The following is a 23,468-nucleotide window of genomic DNA, read 5'->3' as shown; positions in this document are numbered from 1 at the left end:
TCCTTCCCCCCAGCAGCCCCGGCCGGCGGAGCGGCCCCGGCAGAGCTCGGCCCGGGCCGGCACAGCCCCGGCGGCGGCAGCGCTCCCTGGGCCGGACCTGGGCCGGACCTCGGGCGGATCTCGGGTCGGACCTCGGGCGGATCTCGGGTCGGACCTCGGCCGGATCTCGGCCGGATTTCGGGCCGGATTTCGGGCTGGATCTCGGGTGGGATCTCGGGCCGGACCTTGGGCCGCTGCCATCGCAAGCGGCTCCGGCCGAGCGCACCTGGCCCCGGAGCCGCAGTCCCCACCTCGTCCCAGCCCTCCAAGCTCCCCCGGCTGCGGCTCGGAGAAGCAGAAATGAGCTGGGAACCACTCAGGTGATGTCACATTTATCTAACAAGTTTCCAAATGAAAACTAGCATTTGGACTTACTGCATTCAGGCTCAAAATTTGATTACATTTTTCTACAGCTGTAAATCTGCTTTCCTTTCTGCAACATTATTATTAAAGCCAGTATTGAATTGGTGGTGTGATACGTAAAATTTCAATCCTGGCTTTGACATTCCAGGAAGTTAAAAACCAATTACAGTGTGTGCTTTGCCTCAGGACAGAATGAATCATTGAACACAGCCACTTCACCGAGAGAAATTAAAGGCTGAAGCAGCAACATGGGGAAGGTATTACGTTAAAAATCAAAGGTCAATTAAAGAAAAACCGAGTCTGTTTTATTTTTACTATTTTGCTTACATTTTCATTCCTTTCTGATGAACAGGGAGACAAAATAAACCTGCACTTGTATTTATCTGCCAGGTAATAAATCCGGGCAGAAGCTGGTTTCAGGAGCTGAGGGGAAACATTGAGGTGATAAAAACTCCCAATAACCAGCATTAATCTCGCTGCAACGAAGCCAGCACAGCAGTAGGGCAGCCCCTGCTCTCCCGCAGCAGAGAAGGGGTACCCAGGGGACAACGTCCAGTCGCGGCCACTCTGAGCCCACAGGGCCCCCTTTTGGCCCAGCTTGGCTGTGCCACACGGGGACGGGCAGCACCGACTGCACAAGGTGTGAAAGAGGGTGCAGGGCAGACCCTGGAGGGCAGAGAGCTTCGTGTCCCGCAGCCAGCGCCTTCCTGGGGACCGCGCACCCCGCCGGGTCACGGGTGCGGCAGCACCGCAGCTCCCGGGGGCACGACCGGCCCTGCAAGACAAATCACCCGGGAAATCAGTGAAGCAGCTGCCCACCTCCCTCCCTGAGAGCTGCAGAGGTGATGCCACAGCCCATGAACCATCCAGCACCACGGAACCGCCGCCAGGTTCCTCCTAACCGGGCACGGCAGGAGCTCTGAGCCTTGGCAGGACCGGGGCCACCGGCCAGGGACAGGAATTCAGCGCTGTCCCAGGGCAGCGGGAGGGCACTGGGCTGTCTCCGAGCTGCGGCAGGAGGTGCTGACCCCTCCTGCCACACAACAGATCGCTGGTACTTGCCTCGCTCGGCAGCAGCTTGTCAGCGCAGATGCCTTCAACATGAGCTCTAATAGATAATCCGCACCTTGAAATGCAGTCTATCATCTGCTCGTTACCCTCAATAAATCATTCGCGAAATATTAAAGCACTTCAAGACTGTCCTGGGGGCTGCTTTGCAGTGCTCACTCTGGAGCAGAGGGAGCGGGGCAGCAGCCGCGGGTTATTCACAGTCTGGAGCACAGAGCTGCGGGCGAGCCCCGGCCCCATTACCACGGCCAAGACAACCTGACCCCAGCTCTGGAAACTCATCAGGGCTGTTGGGAAATGCAGCCGCTCTCCAGGGAGCCGGTTCTGCAAGATTAAAAACGGGAGCGTTCTGCGGAGTGCTCACATCCATGCGGAGTGCGCGCCACAGAGACACAGCGAGCTAATGTATTCCCAGACAATTTAGACTCATTTCAATAAAACCACAATTAGATGGCAGCAAATGGCGGGGAGAGCAGCTGTTACAGCACCGGGACACCCAACACAACACGCCCTGGCGCTGCGTGACACAGACAGGGCAGAGCGACCGTCTGCAGGCTGGGAGGCAGGGCTGGGAGTGAGGGATGCTCGGGAGCTCCCGCCGGGGCTGGAGCTGGGCTGGGAGTGAGGGATGCTCGGGAGCTTCTGCCGGGGCTGGAGCTGGGCTGGGAGTGCCAGGTGTCTCCTAATCCCAGGGTCCTGCTCCCCAAGGACCCCACGCCCCCAAAGCTGCAGGAACACCCCAGGGGGATGAAGGCCCACGGGTCTGGGAATTCACAACCACCGGCAAAGCCACCGGCATCCATCACCAGGGGAGAGTCCCAAGGGGCTGGGGGAGCCGAGCAAGGACATGTGAAAGGGTTGAGGAGGTTGCCCAGCACCAGAGCCCTTCACTGCCAGTGATGTCCTGCAGCCCCAGCCCAGCCTGCTGCCCACCAGCTGCTGTCACACACAGCAGTGACCAAGCTCCAGGCAGGAGGGGACATACTATGGACCCAGGTCCTGTGGGGCCAGGGGACCCCAGCCAGACCCCCAGCCACCATGGGAAGGGGCACAGGAGACCAGAAAGGAGACCCCCACATCTTCAAAAGCCCCTCAGGCCTCCCCTGCCCACAAGGCTGCCCAGCCCAGAGGGCTTCTAAAGGTCCCTTTCCCTCAACAGCTCCTGTTCCCCTGACCTGGGGACCCACTGTAAAATGGTAAACCCACCTTGGAATCAGCTTCTGGCTGATGTTGCCATTTCTTATTAAAAGCTGGGTTTTTGCTCTACGATGGACTAGTTTTATGTTCCCATAAATTGCCAACAGTTAGCCAGATCCCCACAGAGCCAGGATCGATACCTGGCCGAGGGGAAAAAGTGCTGAGGAAGGAAAAGCAATACTCCAATTAGAGCAAAATTTAAGAGTCCAGGGGTAGGGGTGACAGTGCCTAATGTGTTACAATTTATTGACAGCCTCCCAAAGCCTGGGTTTGTTGTGGCTCTCAGAGGCAGGCAGGCGTCCCACCAGGCAGCAGCAGGGAGTCACACACCCACTCTGCACCCTCAGTCCTGACTGGCACAACCAGGGACCATTCCTGTGTGGTTTGGCACCTCCAGCCAAACACAGGCTGCTCTTGGCTCCTCTGGTTGATCCATCAGCAGGGCAGCTCTGCTGGTGCCCCCTGAGCTGGCAGCACCACCCTGCAGCCCATGGGACAGTGACAAGTGACCCAGCTCTGGGGGCACAGGGCCAAGGAAGCACCTGGCACTTCCCACCGGGGCTCCTCAGGGACACACCCCCTCCCCAGGGCGCCAGAGCCCTGTGCCCAGCTCTGCATAGTCTGATCCCAGTTAAACACAGAATAATCCCAGCCTGGGAGCGCCAGCTGGGAGCCCCAGCCCTGGGCTCCCCTCCCAACCCATTGCTGAGTCCTGCCCATGGCCCAGGCGCTGCCCACGGACCCTCAGAGTGGGAGGCAGCAGAACCGAGCACTCCAAGATCAAAGTTCTCAGGTGTTCTACAGGGACCTGCACGCCCCTCCCAGGCGGGCTGGAGGATGGCAGTGGGCTCACTGTTAAATCCTGTGGCCAGAAAAACCCAGCTGGATTGGAGAAATGTTGGCAAATATAATAAACACAAGTACATTAACTCTAATTCTGCGAAGCCTTTGGCTATGTTAATCTCTCTTTAATGTAATCACCTATAAATAAATGATGACCCCATGATTTGACATCTGCCATCCCCATTTCCACACAAGCTGTGAAGCAGTGCCTCTGGTACATGGTAGGGGTGGGACCCGTGTGCCTGACTGGCCAGGGCAGCAGCCAGCTCCTCAGCCCAGCACCCAGGGCTCAGCTCCAGCTCACCACTGCCAGCAGGATGGATGGATGGAAACACAGACCAAGGCTCCCTGGCAGGGGCCATGCAGTCCCCAGGGCCCCAGGACCCTGTGGGCACGGGGTGATGCAGCACAGCTGTTGATGAACACACCAACATCACCATTTCTGTAACCACCACCAGGCAAGGGGACAGGACAACCCATCTGGGGATTTGGGGAACAAGGGGGATTCACTGACAACTTCCCCTGTGGTGAGCACTGAAGGGCATGGGGGTGATAATGCTGCTCACCTGTGCAACAGTCCCCTCCTGCAAAAATATGCACAGAGGAGGAGAGAGAAAATGAACCCTTGAGAATCAAAAATCATGTTGAAAGGTGAATTTGTGACGCCCAAGCCAGCCCCTGATGCACTGATCCAAGGGCTCACTGGAGCAGGAGGATCTGAGTGCACAGCAGAAAGGGCTGCAGGCACAGGGGGACCATGTCATCTTCCATCCTTGGGCCCAGAGGAGACCCTGGGGTGCCCAATCTGTGCCCCCTTTGCCCCGAGACTGGGCAGCCCAGCAGGGGCTGTGCCTGCAGCTGGGGCAGCTGGAGCAGCTCTCCCAGCCCAGGTGGGCCACTGCAAACCATCCACCAAGAACAGAGGCTTTCCATTCAGCACCAGGAGAGGCAGCCTGTCCTGCTCCTGCCTTGCTCCATCCTCCTCGTCGCTGGGCTCAGGGGTGGCAGCAGGAGCAGCCCATCCACACTCTCCTCCACGTCTGGAGCCACCGCTGCTCACCCTGCTAAGGGAAAAATGATCTTTAATTAGGACAGAGCTGGAGGAGCTTCAAGCCTCCCGTGTCTGGTGATGGCAGAAGCCCCTGAGGCCACCCTGGCCCCCAATACCTCTGGCCACGTTGTAGGCAGGGGTGGCCTGAGGGTCCCCTGGATGTGTGGGGATCTGGCTGCGGGTCTCCTGGCCCAAGTGCCACAGGACCTGGGGCCACGTGTCCCTCCTGTGGGGAGCTTGGCCTCACTGCCATGGGTGGCAGGGGCCATGGGCAGGGCTGGGGGTGGCGGGGGACTGCCCTGGCACTGAGCAGCCCCTTCATGTTGGGGGGCTGACACGAGGCATGGCTGGATGGCTGGATGGCTGGCTGGATGGATGGACGGACGGACAGGGAGCACTCCCAGCTCTGCCTGAGCAGGTGTGAGCCCTCCAGCACCAAAGAGGAACCCGAGCACATCCCCCTGCCCTGGGGCTCAGGGCCCCAACTCACCAGCACGTGGCTCTGGTGCAGGTCCCGCACCCCTCCGAGCGGAGCAGCACTGGCTGAGCGTCTGTGGAGAGAGAAGCATCAGGAAGAGCACAGGGGCAGGAGGAGCCCGAGCCCCCCCTCCCCAGCACACAGGCTGTGCCCAAGCCACGCTCTGGCTCTGGTGTCCCCAAAGCAGCCCTGGAAGCTCCCGTGCCCCCACCCTGGGCCCAGAGCAGGAACACAGCAAGGCTGAAGCTGCAGCCTGGAAAAACGCTCACTCAGGCAGGATGCCTAGTAATAAATTTATTGTATTTTATTACATATTCCCCTTTTTGCACTTAATTCCAATTCCTCATATTCAAACTCTTCTTTCTGAAAGAAAATGATTTTTAACATAAAAATATAAATTCTGCATATTAAAAGTGCATACACCTCGAATAATAAAACATACAAATAAATAATAAAAGGCATTGACACAGTCTCATGCAGTTGTCCTCAAATAATTTAAAATTTATGGTACAATGTTCAACCCCAAGTAGACAGCCTGCTTTCCAATTACTGTACAGGTCAAAAACATTAAAATACAGAGGAGAATATCAAAGGTGTGGGAAAGCCCCACGTCCCTGTACCAGGTACAGTGATGTGACATGCAGTTTGAGAACTGTAGATATTCCAGTGTAAAATCTGGCATTGTGTCCAGAAGAGAAATTGCATTTGCAACAGGACTTAAAATTCAATTTTAACCAATGGTGAGGCACAGGTGGTGAGCAAATCTGTACAAATTCATACTTGGAAGGCCACAGGACAATAAAGGAGCCACCGGTGGCCTGGATTCCCTTGTGTTACCCTAGCCAAGGCAGTGTAGCACCTCCAAAGGGGTTATTGCACTCACAAATGGCACACGAGCCTGAGGCCAGCACGTGCGCACTGCAGGGCTGAGTGAGCCAGGACTGGTGGTTACACTTAGTTTTAATCTGTGTCTTTTAAAAAACACTATTTGCAGATAAATTGAGTGCTATCACCTTTTAAAAACTAGAGTCCCTAAGCCTTCAGGTCTAACACAGACATCGTACAAGTCTTCAGGTGCTTTTCTTCTACAAAATAAAGCTCTTAACAGTAATTGCTTTACGATGCTTTTGTTGAGAAAACCATGAGGACTTTCATCTCACCACAGATTAAAACTAAATTTCAGTTCCCTCCACAGGTATCATTAGATACTGCCAAATTCTTTTGGATTAGTAGGCAAATGACAAAGATTAAAAAAAACCCAAACCAATCTAAAATAAAAAACAAAAGAAAAAAACAACACCACCCAACAGTGAAATTATTTGGAATGTTGTTTCCACAGCCTCTCCATGCCAGCTGACCAAGGGGAGGGCACCAAAGTTGCAGGGCCAAGAATCAGGAGGAGTCCTGGGACCTGCAGGAAGCCCAGGGCGGCTGCCCTGGCCATGCAGCACACAGGGCTGCCCACAGGACACGGCTCCAACCCAGCACCAGGGCACCACAGCACTCTGAGCACGGCCAGGCAGCACAGGGGCTCCCCCAGAGAGGCAGGCAAAGCCCCAGGAGCAGCCTGGGCAGCAGGAGGCCAGCAGGGAACAGCTCGCCTGACAAGGACACTCACAGCAGCTCTGTGTGCCCCGGGCACCATCCTGCCCCTGCTCACAGCCCCTCACACTGCATGCAATGCCAGGCTGCACACAGAACCCCGAGCAGGGCGCCCTGCTAACAAAAGGAAAAACAACACAAAATAGAAATCAGTTTGTTCTCATTTCCCTGCTCCAATCCCTCTAACCTTACGTTACGCTGCAGCCTTGTCAGTAACGCAGAATCCTGCAAAGGAAAGAGCCAGAGATGTGCAAAGGAAGCAGAACCCAGGGACATGCTCCTGTGTGCCAGCAGCAGCTGCACCGAGGCCAGCACAGGCTCCAAGCCTGCTCCAGAGCCACGGCTGGGCTAGAGCATTGCATAGTTAGTAGGGACATGCAGGGGGACAGCAGGGCCATGCAGGCTGCCTCACACCGAGGAAAATGCTGGGCATGCTCCAGTTTCAGCTTCAGAAAGCAAAACCCCTGCAGCGACGGCGGATGAGGGCACTTGCAGTGGGAGAAGTGCAATTAAGCTGCTAGCTTTCTATCCTAAGCATCTTGTTTTTATTAATCCATATTTGATAAGTGTGAAAGGGTTAACAATTTACACACCCAAAGTGAGACACAAGTTACAGAGAACTGCAGGCACCAAATTGTCTATCAAATGTGATTAATACAAATAAAAGGTGCCTCTTCAATACACGTCATTGAAAATGTGCTTATAACTTGAATACTACTAAACACTGTCCAAAAGACACAGCCCAAAAAGGGTAAAAAAAAGTCTCTAGGTGACTCCTGTAGGAATTGAGCACTGGAATGAAGGCGCTGCTCTCCTGCGCCCAGGAGCCAATTCCAGGAGCAAGAGCAAGTGGCAGACTGGGGACGTGGGTGAAATGCAGGTCACACGCTGGCACAGGCAAACCAACCCAAAGCCAGCTGGAAACACTCTGCCTGAACGCCTGCTTTGCCTTGGAGCTCACCTGCGTGGGAGCCTCCCTTTCCCAGGCATTTCCCATCACTGTCAGCCAAACCTTCACTTCCAGGACCTCGGCAGGAAGGCCCCAGACCCTGCCAGCCCAGCCAGGCTGGGCAGGACAGAGCTGGCAGAGCTGTTCCCACCGCACTCAGATGCCAGTGAGACTTCCAGGCCCTACATGCCACCACCCAGGGGAGGCAGAGGTCCCTGGGCAGCAGCAGCCTCTGGGAGATGGCAGAGCCCACCTCCCTCACAGCACAGCCATGAGTGCTTCTGATGGCCAACAGGAACTTTAAGACGTGACCATGTACATGCAGCTGCTCCAGAATAGCCTCAAGCCATTGCTGCCTGAAGGATCCATATGCAAAGCCACGGTGGTGTTGGCATCTAGGACTTGGCAGATCCCTCTCTCGAGTGCTCCCTGGTACCATGCCACATCCTGGCAGCTGGGCAACACAATACCATGGACAGGAGCTCCTACACATGAAAGGGACAAGAGAGAAGTGTGCTTTAAAGCAAGGAGAGAAGACTGATGATTTTCCCAAAATCCCTTTAAGTAGGGCCTGTAATAACCTACATTCCATTTCAGAAACATTTATCCTACTTCATTGATGGAGCCAGGACTGTAACAGCAACAAGGCTTTGATTAAGACTCCCAGACCAACACCCTTCAACCCTGTCCTGTGCAAGGAAGCTCACTGACTACTGAAGATGTGTGACACGGACAGGCAGAGCTGTGCAGTGACAGGAGTGGCTGCTCCCAAGGGCCCTGGTACAGACACAGACACGAGCAGGACTGCACTCCCCACAGGCTCACACTTCCACATTCTGCCCAGTGCATGTCTTATGTCCCACACGAACCCTGGTGCACCCTGGTAAGCCAAACCCCTTTGCCTGAGGACACCCCAAGGCAAGTCCCCCTGAGCAGGAAACCCACCAGGAGCAGCACCCACCCACTCAGAGACAAGGGTACTGCCAGGGCAGCCCCTCCTGCCGACTCACACTGCACAGCAAGGAGCCTGTGCACAGAGCTGCCCTTCCAGAGGGACAGAAATCCAGTTTGGCTGCATAGAGAGCAGATAGTACTGGAGCTGGCAGCAATTAGCATCAAGAATTGTGGAGAATGTGCAGAAAGAGAGTGAGATTGGCTTCTCATGGGATTGCAGAGGTTCAATTACTTTTATCAGCTGCTGGAATACCAGGACCTCCATCTCCCTTCTACCCAAATGAGAGCTCCAAGGACCATTATCTTGCTACAGATACAAACATTGAACTGGTGTTCAGCTAAAACATGGGTTTGGACATGCCTTCAAATTCCCCTCAGTCAGGCATGCAGCACAGGAGGAAAACCACCTCAAAACCCACACACCAGCTTCCAGTTTAAACTCCTCCAGTGAATGATGACATGAAAAAGAATGTCATTTGATAAAAACAACCTTTCACAAATGTCCATGGCAAAATGCACAGAAAGTATTTCTGTCTATTAAAAGATCCCAAACCGAGCCAGCGTAAGCCACCGGAATTACATTCTTGCTAGAAGAGTTGTTACAAGAGAAGAGCCAAGACAGTGTAAGACCTTAATACAGATAAAACCTTAAACAAATACTTCAACATCAACATTTCAGGGAGTAATTTAAGTACTGCAATGTGAAGCAAGTCTTATCTGCTCTGCTGGATGTAACAGAAAATAATCCATGAATAATCCAAGTCATACATTTCAGAAGCAAGCAATGCAATCTTTGCTTCTCGTTGCTGCAATAAATGAGACTGAAACAATGCCTGGATGAAGGAATGCATGGGGGGACAGTCATGTCTGGGTTGGAACAGGCAGGGCATTACACCTCAGGCTGTGGGCACTGCTGGAGCACATGCAGGGGATGCAGCAGGACATCACCAGGACACTGCAAGGGCTCCATGGCAGGTGGGCTCATCCCACACTGACCCCAGCTCGAGGGCACTCCCAGCTCAGCCCCACACACGAGGAGCCTGGTACCCCCAACCCTTCCCTCCCAAGCTTGCTGCAGGTGTGTGGTGAGCAGAAAACTGATCATAGAGCAGCAGCAAGGTGTCCTGGGGGCAAGGCTGCCTGCAGGGCAAGCAGGACCTCAGCAAGGGAGGTGGCAGAGGCCAGTTTGTTATACTGATGGGACAGAGCACACACGTCCCTGGCCCCAAGCTCTGCCATTGGGCTGGACAGGCACAGACCTCACTCAGCAGAGAGCGTGCCCAGCACATTGCCCAGCTTGCCACAACCTACATGACAGGCTCTGGATAAAGGATATGCAGCACATCAATAAAAACTCATGGATTTAAAAAAAAAGGATTACACTACATATATGTAAAAGGACTTAAGAAATCCACCTTAAGAGGAACCTTACAGAACTTGAGGAATCTCCCCTGTAAGAAGGGCATGTAAACAAAGACATCAGTAGATGTAGTGTTTTGACCCTGGTGGAGGCTGTCGTCCAAACAAGAAGGGGAACCTTCCACTGAGGGACATGTGGCAGCCAGACCCAGGGGCAGGGGACAGGCATGCCAGAGGGAAGAATGTACAGCACTCTGGGGAACAGGAAAACTGCCCCTCCAAGCCACACAAAGGGGCCTGTCAAAGCATGCTCAGAGAGGGCAGGATGACACTTGATCTAAACATCACCCCTAGAGATAATGGAGGCTTAATTACACCACTACGATAAGGGTCTGAGCACATTAGGAAATGCTTCCCAGGAGTTTGAACAGGGGCATCCTGACAGTATCATGGCCATCCAGGTGTGTGGACGTAACTCTCCCATGGCACTGCTTCCACAGGACGAGCTGGCCAGCAGCTGCTGCCCAGGGATTTCTTCTGTTGTTTAGCAGAGCATTTCAGAAGAAAGTAGTGAAACAGGACAGGCTAGAGGTTGCCTTAGGTATGGACAAAGCAAAATTCTTCACAGACATAGCAACAAAAACTGCAGGTTACATTTCAAACTTCCTGCTGTTGGAATGCAAAAAGGAAATCTATTACACAGACGTGCACAGAGACACACAGGTACCTTTCTGTCCGTCACTAATGCTAGTCCCTCCTATACTGGCTGAGTATATACCTGAGAAACAACATTAGTGTTGAAATATTGCCCTTTAGAAAGCTTGGAAATGGAGGGGAGCAGGGACAGAGAGTTGAGAGCAGAAAGAAGCGACAGTCTCTCCAGTTTCCTTCGCATCCTCCACAGCTCAGAACAAGGCCATACACCAGTGTGGACACAGCCCACTCAGAACAAGACCAAAGGAATATCAGTTCACAGCTCTACAAAGCACACCAGTGTCAGTACAACTGGGGGTCAGGTCCCAACCCTCAAATCTGAAGAAAGTTGTTGCACTTTCGACAGAGACTCCTGTACAAGTGCTATGGGACAGCTGCATTCATGTTCAACAACGACTCCAGCTAGGCTACTTGCACCAGTGCTGGCTGCCTGTGGCTATTTGGTTTGATGGCAGAATCAAAGGCGCTTTAACAACTTGCAGTTAACTTCTCCTCAAAACATACATTAGGCACATGAACAAAAAACAAGAGCTCAGAATAAATTAGCTTCTCAGCAGAAGAAAAGACACCTGGATTGCAGCATTTCACTGAGGTTCCAGAGAAGGCCGTACAGACACCTGCATGCTGGAAGGTAATTTTTTCAGCGGCTTGTCAGCAGACTGCTTGCCACTGGAAGGAGGAGACTGGACTCTGGGATCTAGCTGGGAAGACTTGGACTTGCGACTGGATAGCAGAGAATGTTTGTTAGATGTGGCATCTTTTGAGACAAGTTTTTCTTTTGTAGTAATGTTGGCATTGGTTTGAGAGGCTGGTGGGACACCACCTTTATCTGGTTTGTCCTCCAGCACATTTTTACTGCCTGACTTGGAACTGACACTCCCTGTCTTTTTTGAAAGCATTGTTGTCTTCCCCAGGTCTGCCGACCTCCGTGTCTCCTTCTGCCTTAAGGCTGATTTAAAGAAAGACAAACCCTTCTCTTCTGACTTGCTGTCCCTCTTCAGCCCGGAGCGCGCCGCAGCGCTCGGGGAGCGCAGGTTGGCCATGGAGGAGCTGCGCACGTGCTTGCTGTCCACTGCCCTGCTGTCACTCCTGGAGTGGCTGATGCGCGGGGAGCTCGTCCTGGAGCCGCTGGTAACGCTCGTTTTATCCGAGCCCAGGCTGACCTTGGAGCCCTCCCTGCTGAGGCTGCGCTCTGAAGTCCGGCTCTTCCCAGAGGAAGAGCCCTTAGTCAATGAGCCTGATGGGGTTTTCTTGGCAGCTGTGGAGGATGGAGAAGAACCTGACTTCTGCTTCTGTGGAGCTGAAGGGACAGATGCCTCCAGGGGCTTTGTGCTGTGGTCCTTCCTAGCCTGCGTGGGAGCAGGAGACCCGTGTCGCCCGCTGACCCTCGAGGAGTCTGCCTTACTTCGAGACCGGGAAGCTTTCTGAGAGCTCTTCAGTGGAGGAGAAGAGTGAGAGACTTTGGTCTCTTGGGTAGCTAAGACTGTCCTTCCCTTCCTCAAACTTTTGTCTGGTTCAGTAGCTCCTTTGGAGCTGTGACCCTTCTTAGGGGTGTCATGTGCCTTCTCTGCAGCCAGCCCCGTCCCAGCTGGGGCTTTCACCTCCTTCACTGGGGAGCTGTCCACAGAATCGCTCTGGTCAACAAAGGCGATTTGATTGTTGTTATCAAAAGGGTCCAGAGCAGGGTGATTCCTGTCTGGCTGCACAGAGCTTTTACCATAGCCATCTGAAAGGTCTGAGCTCGATGTCCTTACAACGGACCCTTCCCTGAACGCCCCTTCCATGACAGCCAACGGGGCTCTGCGAGCTGTCCTGTGCTCTCGCCGACTGCTGTCACAGGGCTCCAAGTAGCTGCTAGAGAGATTCCTCAGGCTGCCAAAGCACGAGGTGGAAACTTTATCGTCAGCAGCTTCCCCAATCTTCTCCAGAGTGGAAGCAGAGGTATGTACTGGGGAATCTCCAGAGAAGCGTGATGGGGAGTTGGAGCGGAACTGCAGTTTTGCAGAAAGTGACCACGAAGGCCTGACACCATTCTCACTCACTGCCAGCGGGCTGGTGACAGAGGATCTGGAGGACAAGCTCTGACGCTGGACACTCCTTACAAATGGTCGAGTTGAAAATCCTCCTGCAGAGAAAGCAAGTGACAGTCTCAGTGGGAAAGCCAAGGCTGCAGCTGGTTTACCCCCCATCCACATTTCCCCAGGAGAGCCAAGCAGCCCACCCACACCACACTGTGTCTCTCCGTGCAGGCTGCAGGCACAGTTTCTTGCACAAAAGCTGAATGAGGAATCCAACAAGTGTTACATGCTAGGGGTCACCCAGGAGCAGCTTTCTGAAGCCTCTAACTGATAACCCAGATTCTTTTCTCATCCCTGAGCAGCAGATCAAACACAAGGCTTGCACCTCAAAAGTCCTTGAAACTGGCAAGATCACCAGCTAGGATTATGATTCTGTATTAAAGAATATTTCTCAGAGCATTCTGTGAAAGGCAAAGTAGGATTCCTACCTCTAGATCAAGTGATGTAATTGTATTTAGAAACACAAAATATAAGTATTTTAGAAGTAGGACTTCCATGGTCGGACCTGACAGCTGTCACAGCACTGCTGCAGGGACATCTCCACACCAGCTTCCAAGTGTTCTGAATGACCCATGAAGCTCTGCATTTTCAGAAGTTACGAGACAATGTGTGGAGGAACCAGGCAAAGCCAGGAACTGAACAGTAACTTGCATACATGGGTGAGTTTTCATCTCCCTCCCTGGGGCCATCCATAAGCACAGCAGCAGGTAATTAGTGCCTATGCTGAATCTGCCAGGACTGTGTCAGCCACCCTGCAAAGGTGATGCAGTGATACCCAGAGAGAACACTAGCGAGAAAAGTTCCAGATTTAGAGGTTTTGTTGATGGCAATTGCTTTCTCTGAAAGATTCCTTATGGTTCCTGCCTGCTGTCCTCCCCCTTTCCTATGAGACAGAAGCCCATCCATGCTCCCACCGAGCCAGCTCCTGCCTCTCTCAGCTGGACTAAGCATCCCTTGCAACCACAGATTTTGCAGCTGTTTTAGTAAGGATCTTGCCACAGAAAGACAAGCGGCCCCCAGGAGAGATACACACCATCATCTTCGCTGCGTTCCCCAGTGAGCTCCACGGACTCGGAGAGCGAGGCGAGCGAGGTGCGGCGCGAGGAGGCGGCCGAGGCCACGCTGGGCTGCTTGCTGCCCGGGAGCCGGCTGACCCAGTGCTCGCACAGCGACGAGCTGGTGGAGCCTGCGGGACACACACACGTGTGAGCAGAGCCGGACAGCCCCGGGTCAGGCACTGCTGCCCTGCCCTGGGTCACACCTGAGCCAGGTGTGAGCCCTCACAGCCTGCAGGGACACACACACGTCAGCAGAGCCAGGCAGCCCCGGGTCAGGCACTGCTGCCCTGCCCTGGGTCACACCTGAGCCAGGTGTGAGCCCTCACAGCCTGCAGGGACACACACACGTCAGCAGAGCTGGGCCCAGCACCCAGACACTGCCAAGGGAATGGGGCTGTACTCTTATGGAGCATTTATGGTCAGAACTGCACTTGTCCCAGGGTGCTGTGAATACCAGCATGCAGGCACTGGCAGCATTTCAGCTGCCACCCCAAGGCCACAAAAATGCCTTTTTATCCAGGGCAGGTCACCAAGCCTGCACCTGCCCACAGCTCACCCTGGATTCCACCAACACATGCACTATGGGTGCCTCCTTGGGACTCAGTGCTGCCATAGGGAAGGAGTGAGTCATGATTTGGTGTCCTGCACAAGGGCAGCTCTGAGCAGTCACCCGTGGGGGCACAGGGGCTCCCCCATCTCCCTGCCAACACTGCCTTAGCAGAAGAGCTGGAAAGTTCCCGTGGCCTCTGACACCCAGCCACAGACTCAGACAAGCCTCGCTGAGTTCTGGGACACAAGAATGGGGGTTTAAGCAGAGCTGGGTGGAAAATTCCCCAGAAGGACAAACTACCCAAGAAGACAAGTTAGAGCCAGCCCTGGACAGGGCCAGCAGGGCTTACCTGCCACGGAGCTGTTGGCAGACCACGAGGGGATCGCTGTGCGCCGCTGGTAGAACAAGATGTAGGCAGTCTGCTTGCAGACTTCACTTTCAGAAAGCTGCTGAACTTCACTATCATCGAAGCAGTACCACTGGCCATCAACAGAATTCTTGCAATATGCTAAGGAATAATACATTACTGTAAGACTCTCTCACTCCTACTGCTCTCAGGTTTGCTGTATGACATTTAACATAACCTTATCTGCTATGATGGACTCAGACAATGCGAGGAACAGATGGATTCTTGCATCATCTTCCAGTCTGACTGGCAAGATGGAAGCCTCAGGCTGCCAGAACATAATAAACAGCTTACACTTCAGGACTTTCTTGGTCCATCATTACCACTCAGAACAGAACATCATTTGGGGTGGCTCCATTCACTTCACCCTCTATAACCTGTGACACTGCTTCCACCAGTGACTCCCTTTCTGACTCCATACAGAAATATAACTAGCATCTTTGTGAAAGGCTCCCCCACAGACAGCACAGCAGGACACTTGCCTGTATAATGTCCCCCTTGCATGGTGCCATGGTGGTTGCAGACAGCATACAGGTCATAGATGTAGTCCTCAGGATCCCTGCCGAGGCCATAAGGTTTCCTCCAAGGTGACCAGTGTGATGGCAAGCTCCAGCTGCTCTGGCTGCGTTTCACAACATGAGGAGTCATGTCCAAGCCACTCAAGGGAAATTTAACCATGTTCTGAAGTTTCATCCTTCGGTCTCCTTCCTGTGTACAGAGAAGAGCATGAGCTGCAGAGGCCAAGGCCACCATGCCTGGGAAAACCCCAGGCGAGGAACACCTGGGATAGGGCAGAATGGCTGCTTCTAAAGAGGGGAGTCTACTCATATCACTCAGCAGTCCCTCAGCAACACTACACGCATCCTTACCTGTCTAAACCTTTTGAGATGTATGATGAGAACATCAGGTAAGGTCCAGAGGCTCAGTGTGATGCTACCCTGCTGCAGCTGCTTACAGTGTGGGCATCGCCATGCATCATCTGGGGCAAGCTACAAGGAACAGGCAGGAGTGAAGTTTGGTTTTCAAATTCCAAGGCAGCTTCCACCACACCACTGCTCCCCTGCTGCCCCAAGCCCAGTGCAGACATTGACCCCTCTGCCTCATCTCCCTCCAGCACTTATCAAGCTCACTGGAAATGCAGGGTTCCCAATGATGCTTTTCAAAGTGACAAGCAGAGATATCTGTGTCTCATTCAGGAGGCACTTTCTGCTGCAAGGCAGAATTCAGCCAGTGCTGCTGTGCAGAGGACCTTTTTGCACCTTATAAACGCCAGTGCCTTGGAAGTGGAGAAGAAGGAGAAGGAAAAACCAAGGCAAAAACCAGGCAGGCTTGGCAGCCTGAAAAGTATTGCCACAAGAAAACCAGCAGTAGAAAAAAAGCAGGGATAAAAAAGCAGAAAAAAATCAGAACAGAAAGCAGAAAGGTGTGCTTTGGATGCCCCTCTGACACCTCACTGCCCTCTGGGAACCCTCTCCTTCCTCTGAAGTCCCAACAGCACAGAGTTACACACTGAAGACTCTCCCTGTCCCCCAAGCCTCCGTCCACAGCCCAGTGCTCAGAGAACTCAGCAGACACAGAGATTTAAGCTGTCAAACAACTCTTCTCCCACCTCTGAAAAAACCAAAAAGAGACTCCCAAATTATTACAGCTCAGTCCTGGGTCCAAAGACTACCTCCAGACGAGCCCTTTGTGCAGCAGATTAGAGACCACCAAAGGAATTCCGATGGCTTCCATGTGCCAGGCAGGGGCCAGGTCAGAGCCCTCTCCAGCCTGCCTGTGGCACACCACCGCTCCTGTCTCTCCAGCCTCACACAACGGGCACAGCCAGAGCAGGGGAGCAGCCACCTTCCTGCAGAACTGAACCCATGAAGCCACACTGTCCTGACCCTTTATAATAGTCACAATATTTCACAGAGGAAATTGCCAAAGAGAGGACTAAGTTCTTGTATCAGCATTTGGGCAGCAAAGAACCCAGCAGCAGGACCTCCCACAACCTCCTCACTGCAGAGGAGCTCCGTTAGCAGCACAGACAACTAATCTTGTGTTACAAATCTATTCTCCTGTCACAAGGAATCACTGTTTGCACAACAGAGCTGCTGGGAGTGAGGGAGTTCCTGCAGCATGTGAACAAGCCAGCGTACACAGTCTGTACCTACCTGTTCCTCTTTGGTGTACAGTTGGAAACACTGAGATAAAGTGCAGATCTGAGGTTGATGATGAAGCTCTCTCTGCTGGCGGACGCTTTCAGAGTCTGGAATATATTCCTCTTCTGTATTCACAAACAAGCTGCATCAGGGAGACACCACATTTACCAGCACATCCCCTTGCTCCCCAGGCCGTCCCTGCAGGCAGGGGCTGGGCACAGGTGGAGTTTGAGTGGTCTCATGTTTGCTGAAGGATGCACAGTTCACACAAGCAAGCTACAAGCAGCAATTGTGAGGTGAACACAGTTTAAGGTTTTTTACTTCATACTTACTAATCTTTAGTTTCTTTGTCCCATTCTACCACTAATTTCACATGAGCAGTTCCCCCCTGTCCGCATGACTTCAATGCCCTGCAGGGAGGAGCAGAAATAAGTCAGACCATCTTTCAATCCAAAGTTTACATTATCTTCTACATGCATGTAATTTCTCTCTACAAGCCCTTCACCCTTCCTTCACTCCCACAGCTGAGGTTTGCAAAGGAGTGTAAGGAATTCACACAGCCAAACACTTGGCAAAGCTGGTAAATGCCTTCACCCAAGTATGCGAGTTCTGTAAGGCAACATACACCTGTTACAGATCAGGCATTTATCAACATTTCAAAGAATAACAGGCACAAGAAAAAAATTAAAAATAGTGAGAGTAATATTTTCATTCTGTTCTCCATTTCCAGGGAGGACAGACTCCAGATGGCATGACACACAACTGAGGTATTCTCACACAGCTTCCTAAGGATGCTCCCTCATTTCCCTGCTCCTGAGGCCCCTGCAGTGCATTCCACACATCCTCCCCAGGACTGTTCATTTCTGCATGGTAAACACTGAGCTCCCAGCTAACACACCTCTCTCCACTCCTGGGAAGCACCCAGCACTGAGGGCCAGCTCACCTTTCCACTGTTGGGTGGCAGAGGGGTTGCTCCTCCTGAGGTAGCAAGTATGTTATGCCCACAACACTGACCACTCGCAAGCTGAATGGGCAAACCTGCAATCAGAGAACAGAGACACCTCAGTGCCTCCAACCCAACCTGCCCCTGGCTGACAAAGACTTCACCCTAGAACATGTTTGACATGACAAAGCAAATGTACAAGGTCTCAAAGAGGCCTGTGCCAATGAGCTGACAGAGGGCTGAGCACAGCAATGGAACCTGTGCATTCAACAGCTCGCATTTGTCTCACCTGCAAGCAGGCTGCAGGCCGCAGGAAATACTGCATCTTCTCCAGTATTTCCTTCTGCAGAATATCCCAAGCAATTGTTTTTTCCAAGTGCAACACAAAGGGTAAGCCAAACCTATGGAAAGGAGAAGCATTTGAGGAACAATTAAAAGATTATCCTGTTCAGCAATAGGAACCCCAAACTACATGGGAGAACTTCATGTGAAGTTTTGTGAAGCTTCAGAGGCTGAGGCAGTTCTCAGCCTCCAGCTGATACAAATGCCTTTGCCATGGTTGTTTCTCACTTCTCTCCTTCCCCCCATTTTCACGCCAATTAAAAATTCCCACCCATAACAGGGTCTGGTCAAACATGCTGCTCTCAAACCAGACAAAGGTGGTGTACCCTTTCAACTGGGCTGCATTTGTTTCTTTGCAGTAATGCAATACTTGAAGTTCACCAAAATTAGAAATATTTTGCTGCACCCATTAATGCTTTTTGATCAATGTGTTCTTTAGCACCCGATGATGCTCCTTCACCTGGAGCCTGTACTACAGGACAGTAAAATCCAGATCAGTTTAGGAAGCAGCCAGAAGAGCAACTCCAGCCATGCTGCTGCCAGTCACCTTTTGCTCTGCTGTCCAGTGCACGCTCTGTTACACACCAGCAAGACAATCTTGTCATTTGCTGCTAGTTTAGGAGAGGACTGTTCCAGTTTTCCAGACTTCACCATTCCTTGAGAGTAAGCTATTGTTCGGGAGTGCTCAGTGCCACATTTCAAGTTATTCAGGTTATTGTTCACATGTATTCCTGAAAAGTTAGGAGAAAGGAAACATTTCATTATGTCATTTGCCTTTAGTGCCCTGATACCCCCCTCAAGAAGCCCTCCTTGGGCTACAGAGGAGCAGGTCAGTATGGAATCAGGAGCATTTGCATCACTTGGACAAAGGCTTCAAAGAGCAACTTCCTTTCACAGTGTCTGTTTCTTTAGAGAAGGACATTATATGCAAGTGCTCCCCATCTGATTTTTCCCATGTTGTACAAGCATGTTGTACAAGCACTCCAGCTTTTACTGCCCGCAAGAAACACTAAAGAGCCAAGAACCCAACTTGTTACTTTCAATAATAAAATTTGCCTTTGATTACACTCCATCTGCCCAGGATACCATGATTACCTTTCACTGAGGGACCATGCAGAGGCCGAGGAGTTTGAGCTTGGAAAGAGAAAGTGTTTATTCATTCCTGAGACTGTTTATTCATCACTAGCAATCTGATTTTAAATAATGCAATTTCAGTGGCTTCATCTGGTCCCTAGCAGGCCTTTAAATTAAGCCTGACAAGAGATTTCCCATTAAGCCAGCCTGGCCTGCAGCATCAGCCCTGAGAAGAGGCAGAAAGGAGTGTACAACACTGCTTGATAACCTCCCAGCTGACAACACTATTAAATCTTCCGGAATGAGCCTGGACAAAGTCAGAGCTGAAATCAATACACCAGAACATCAACAGCTTGTGGGACTCATTCTTTTCCCACACAAACCTCCCTCACTAGTCACCCGAGGTGGGCATTAAGAGTTATTGACTCACCTCTCTGACTGAGGATGCCCTCAGGCCTGAAGATCTCTGGGGTCTCAAAGGCAAAAATGCAGTCGCTCTCGTGGATGGTGTCCAAGTCGTCGGTGTCGCAGAAGGAGCGATGGAACCCATCGTAGTACATCTCTGTCAGCACGATCTGCAGGCACCAGGAGCAAACCAGAACGCATCAAACCACCCACGGTTTCAGCTCAGTGCCCCATCTCTCAGCTGGGATTTTCCTGCTAAGGGATGGCACTCCTCAAGACACCCTGTCATCAGCCAGCAGCAAGGAACAGGGAAAAGGACAGCCATAAATGAGAAGTTGAGGTAAAAGCAACACATGGAGACGTTTTGGTGGAATTCAACAGCTTTCCTGAAGCTCCTCCTACAGAGCAATTCACCGTAGGTGCCCAGTGCTTACCTCGCTGCCAGCATGCACACCACGGGGTCAAGCAGGTCTGCACAGTGCACTGAGGGCTGTTCCAACATCACTAGGATCCAAACAGCCAATGCACAGGGAAAAGAATGATCCAGATTTCCACCACTACCTCACTTCCCCGTTCAATCATGGGCAGCCAATTTCAATTCCTCTACATCCAACGAGGGACAAAAGCCTCCCCTCTCCCTCCCAGTGCAGGGAGGGCACACAGGTGAGCAGCCCAGCCCCTTACCTGCTCCGTGGGTATCTTGGTTTCCGAGGACACAGCCTCCCGCAGCCTGGCCACGGTTCCGGAGATGGGCACGGCCACGCCGATGCGCATGCAGTGCGAGCACTTGCCCTGGTACACCACGGTGACGTAGAGAGGCCTGTGGAGAGCATGGCAGCACTGCCAGGCTGGGCTCAGCACCTCTGGGCACTGCCCGAGCAGCCTCAGCCCAGCCTGGGCACATCCAGGCTGCCCACCAGGTACAGGGCCCTCCTGACTGTCCGGATCCACCTCGCTGCAGCTGCACTCGGCTGCAGCCCAACAAGGATGTTTGATTACAGACTCCTTTCCTACTATATGGCCTGGTGTTATCTGCTCCCACATGCAGAACATCTCAAAATGGCCCACAAAGTTAAAACCAAAACTGTCTAGGAGAAGGCAATCAGGTTTCCATCAGGGATCCAGTAAGGAAGCTTGGGACGGTCAGTATAAAACAGCACCTTGAAGTACTTGGAGAGCTGCTACTGGGACCAGGCTGCCTCAATCCTGCCTCCAACCGCAGCCAGCAGCACTACTGGGGAGAGAAGAGGGAGGGGACACCTTCCCTGGACAGCCCACTCAGCCTCCACCCAGTGGTGAAGCAGGGATTTCCAGAGCAAATGGGACAGCAATGTTTAATCTGCCTTATCATCACTCTGTTCCATTACTTCTGGAACCTACACAAGTTTTCTGGATGCAAACACCAGGTGAAGGAGTTTGTTTATACCACAGGTAGTTTTGCTGCGCATCTCTATCTTCACTTTGAATGTTTTATCTGGATTTTTTGCTTCCCCTGAAGTTTTTTCTTTATTTGCATCAGCTGTCTTTCAAAAAAGCAAAACGTTTTGCAGGAAAGATTTTAACTTCAGTTTTTGAAATTGGACTGATCAGTGAGACTGTTCTCAAAAAAACAGTGTTTCATCCTTTTCCATTTTTTAATTTTAAAATGCTATAAATCAGGTGAACAGCAAAATATTTTGGTTATGTGAAGCAAAGACTTTTTCTCCCAAAATTAATTCTATAGGAAGGATAGGCCTTTCAAGTAAAAGCCTCAATTTTCCATTTTACCTGCAAAGCAAAACATTAATCCCCATACGGTCCCATCTATCTTTTTCATGACTTATCAGAAATTTTGCTGGTGTTGTCTTGCTGCAGCAGCAAATGAAGGAACAGACATGCAGGGGAAGAGCCAAGAGCTCGGGACAGCTCCGTACCGGGTGTGCGGCAGAGGGATCGGCAGCGAGATGCACAGGAAGGGGTCAAAGGTGTTGCTCTGCTTCTGGCAATGAGGGCACGTCAGGGAGGACCTGGGACAACATGGATAACAGGGCACAGTTACACCTCACCCCACTGGGAATGTATAAACCATCAAATCCCATATTCACCACCAGCAGATCCAACGGGAAACCCTGGAAGGGTTTTGTCTTTGGAGAGAGGTGAAGTTACAGGACAGGGACAGAGAGAGCCAGCACTGGGGTGCACGCAGCCCTCACACAGGAAGAGCTCCAGACCAGAGTCCATTCTCATTCTCATTCAGAATCAATCTTGCCTTACAATGACTTTCTGTCTTAGACCAGGCTTAAGGTTTTGCCTTTGCAAAGGAAAAGTTGGCAAATACTGGGGAGGAAGCCCAGCAATTTAATTCTTACAGCAGTACAGGCACAAGTCATCAAGGAACACTGGTGATTCAGCTGTTCTCTTCCAATAGCTCTGAAATTAGGAAGCTCTCTTCCCAGAAAGAGGGGAAACACAAGGGAAAGCCCTGAAGGGACAGTGATAACTTCACTCAGAATTCCCAGATGTGCCAGATGACAAGCACTCTGCACACACTGGGGGATCCCTAATTCCCAGGCACCTCTAGATCCTGCCATGGGTTCTTCCCTCTGACAGTCAGGGTGAGCCCCATAGCACTACGCTTCCCTGAGCCTTTGCCCATGAAGCACTGACTCACGCACAGGAAGAGGTGTAGCGGTACATACTGCAGATTTACACAGAATATACCAATTGTGAAGCAGTGAAATTCTCTCTTTTCTCTAGAGCAAGGTCTCAGTTCAGCGGGAATTCAGAAGCAGTTGTTAACAGAGTGACACCAGTCCCAACTGTACTGGGAGCCAGTGTCAGTTTAGAATTATACTGGGGTCACACATACATTCAAAAAAATTACAAAATACCATACCTGTATTGGGCTTGAAAGAGTTCCTGCACAAAAGTGCTACTGATGGGAAAGGCTGGGCCCTCAAGCAGCACATCATCCTCCAGCGGCGGCTAAAAGAGAGAACGAACCCTTGAGGCACACCCAGGTGTGGGGGTGCACCAAGCAGGTGGCTCCAGAACTCCAGTCAAATTGTACTTTCCTTAGCCAAAATCACTGGAAAAATGCCACAGACATTTTTAACTACCAAGCCACACTCTGCTCCAAGGGGTGGGCATGCAGGAAGGTGAGGTGGGCAGGGCGGCCTCAGGAAGGGCACGGGGCTCATACCTGACAGGGTCTGGCAGCCCCCAGTAACACTTCCTGGCTATTGCAGAGCCACTCAAACACAACTGCCCCAGGGAGCACTGGCCAGGGATTAGTGGAACAGCTGGTTGCATTCCAGAGCAGAAACAAACATTATTTTAACCCAAGCTTTTGTTCCATCTGAACTACTGAAGTTGAGAAGCCAATGGGGAGAGCTACTTTAAAAGGAAAGCCTGTGTGCAAAGTTAGACTCCCACAGTGTCCCCCAGCAGAATCCCTTACCTTGAGTGGAGGCATGCCACTGGAATTCACCACGTTGTTGAGATCCTCGTGGACTCTGTCGAGCAGCCAAAGCAGGAACTCCTGGGCATCGTGCTGGGCGTTGCCGCGGTACTGCATCGCGTTCTTGGACACGATGTTCTGTGGGGAGAAGAGACACTGCAGCAACAGCTCAGGCAGAGCTGAGGCTGCTCTAGCACACCTACCCTGCCTCACAGCACCTGACACTGCTGCCCTCATGAAACCTTCTCTTTGCTCCAGCTGAAGCAAAACAACAATTTAGTCTCCTAATGCCCACACACTCTGTCTTGCTCATTGCAGTTTTGGTGGGGTCACACATTTCCCAAAACCTTGATGCAGGTGATCAATGCTAATCTAGGTCTACAGTTCCAGGACTTAGCCAGGATCAGGACAT

The 23,468-nt window shown here is 52.1% G+C and overlaps 1 protein-coding gene across 1 annotated transcript; it reads right to left on the bottom strand.

Annotated features, from left to right (window-relative positions):
- Positions 1–5,318: 5,318 nt before the first annotated feature.
- Positions 5,319–23,381, bottom strand: USP31 (ubiquitin specific peptidase 31). The gene is made up of 16 exons (XM_005425966.3): positions 23,057–23,381; positions 22,493–22,581; positions 21,531–21,623; positions 20,302–20,437; positions 19,643–19,787; positions 18,686–18,869; positions 18,086–18,197; positions 17,797–17,891; positions 17,186–17,263; positions 16,866–16,995; positions 15,579–15,698; positions 15,192–15,417; positions 14,653–14,811; positions 13,729–13,881; positions 11,187–12,742; positions 5,319–8,075 (listed from the first exon to the last, which is right to left on the bottom strand). Exons 1-15 carry the CDS (start codon positions 23,291–23,293, stop codon positions 11,202–11,204), a joined length of 3,498 nt encoding a protein of 1,165 aa, XP_005426023.2. The 5' UTR covers positions 23,294–23,381; the 3' UTR covers positions 5,319–8,075; positions 11,187–11,201.
- Positions 23,382–23,468: the final 87 nt, after the last annotated feature.

Source organism: Geospiza fortis, unplaced genomic scaffold (genome assembly GCF_000277835.1).
Source record: "Geospiza fortis unplaced genomic scaffold, GeoFor_1.0 scaffold213, whole genome shotgun sequence".
Taxonomy (NCBI): domain Eukaryota; kingdom Metazoa; phylum Chordata; class Aves; order Passeriformes; family Thraupidae; genus Geospiza; species Geospiza fortis.
This window is presented reverse-complemented; position numbering and strand designations above follow the sequence as displayed.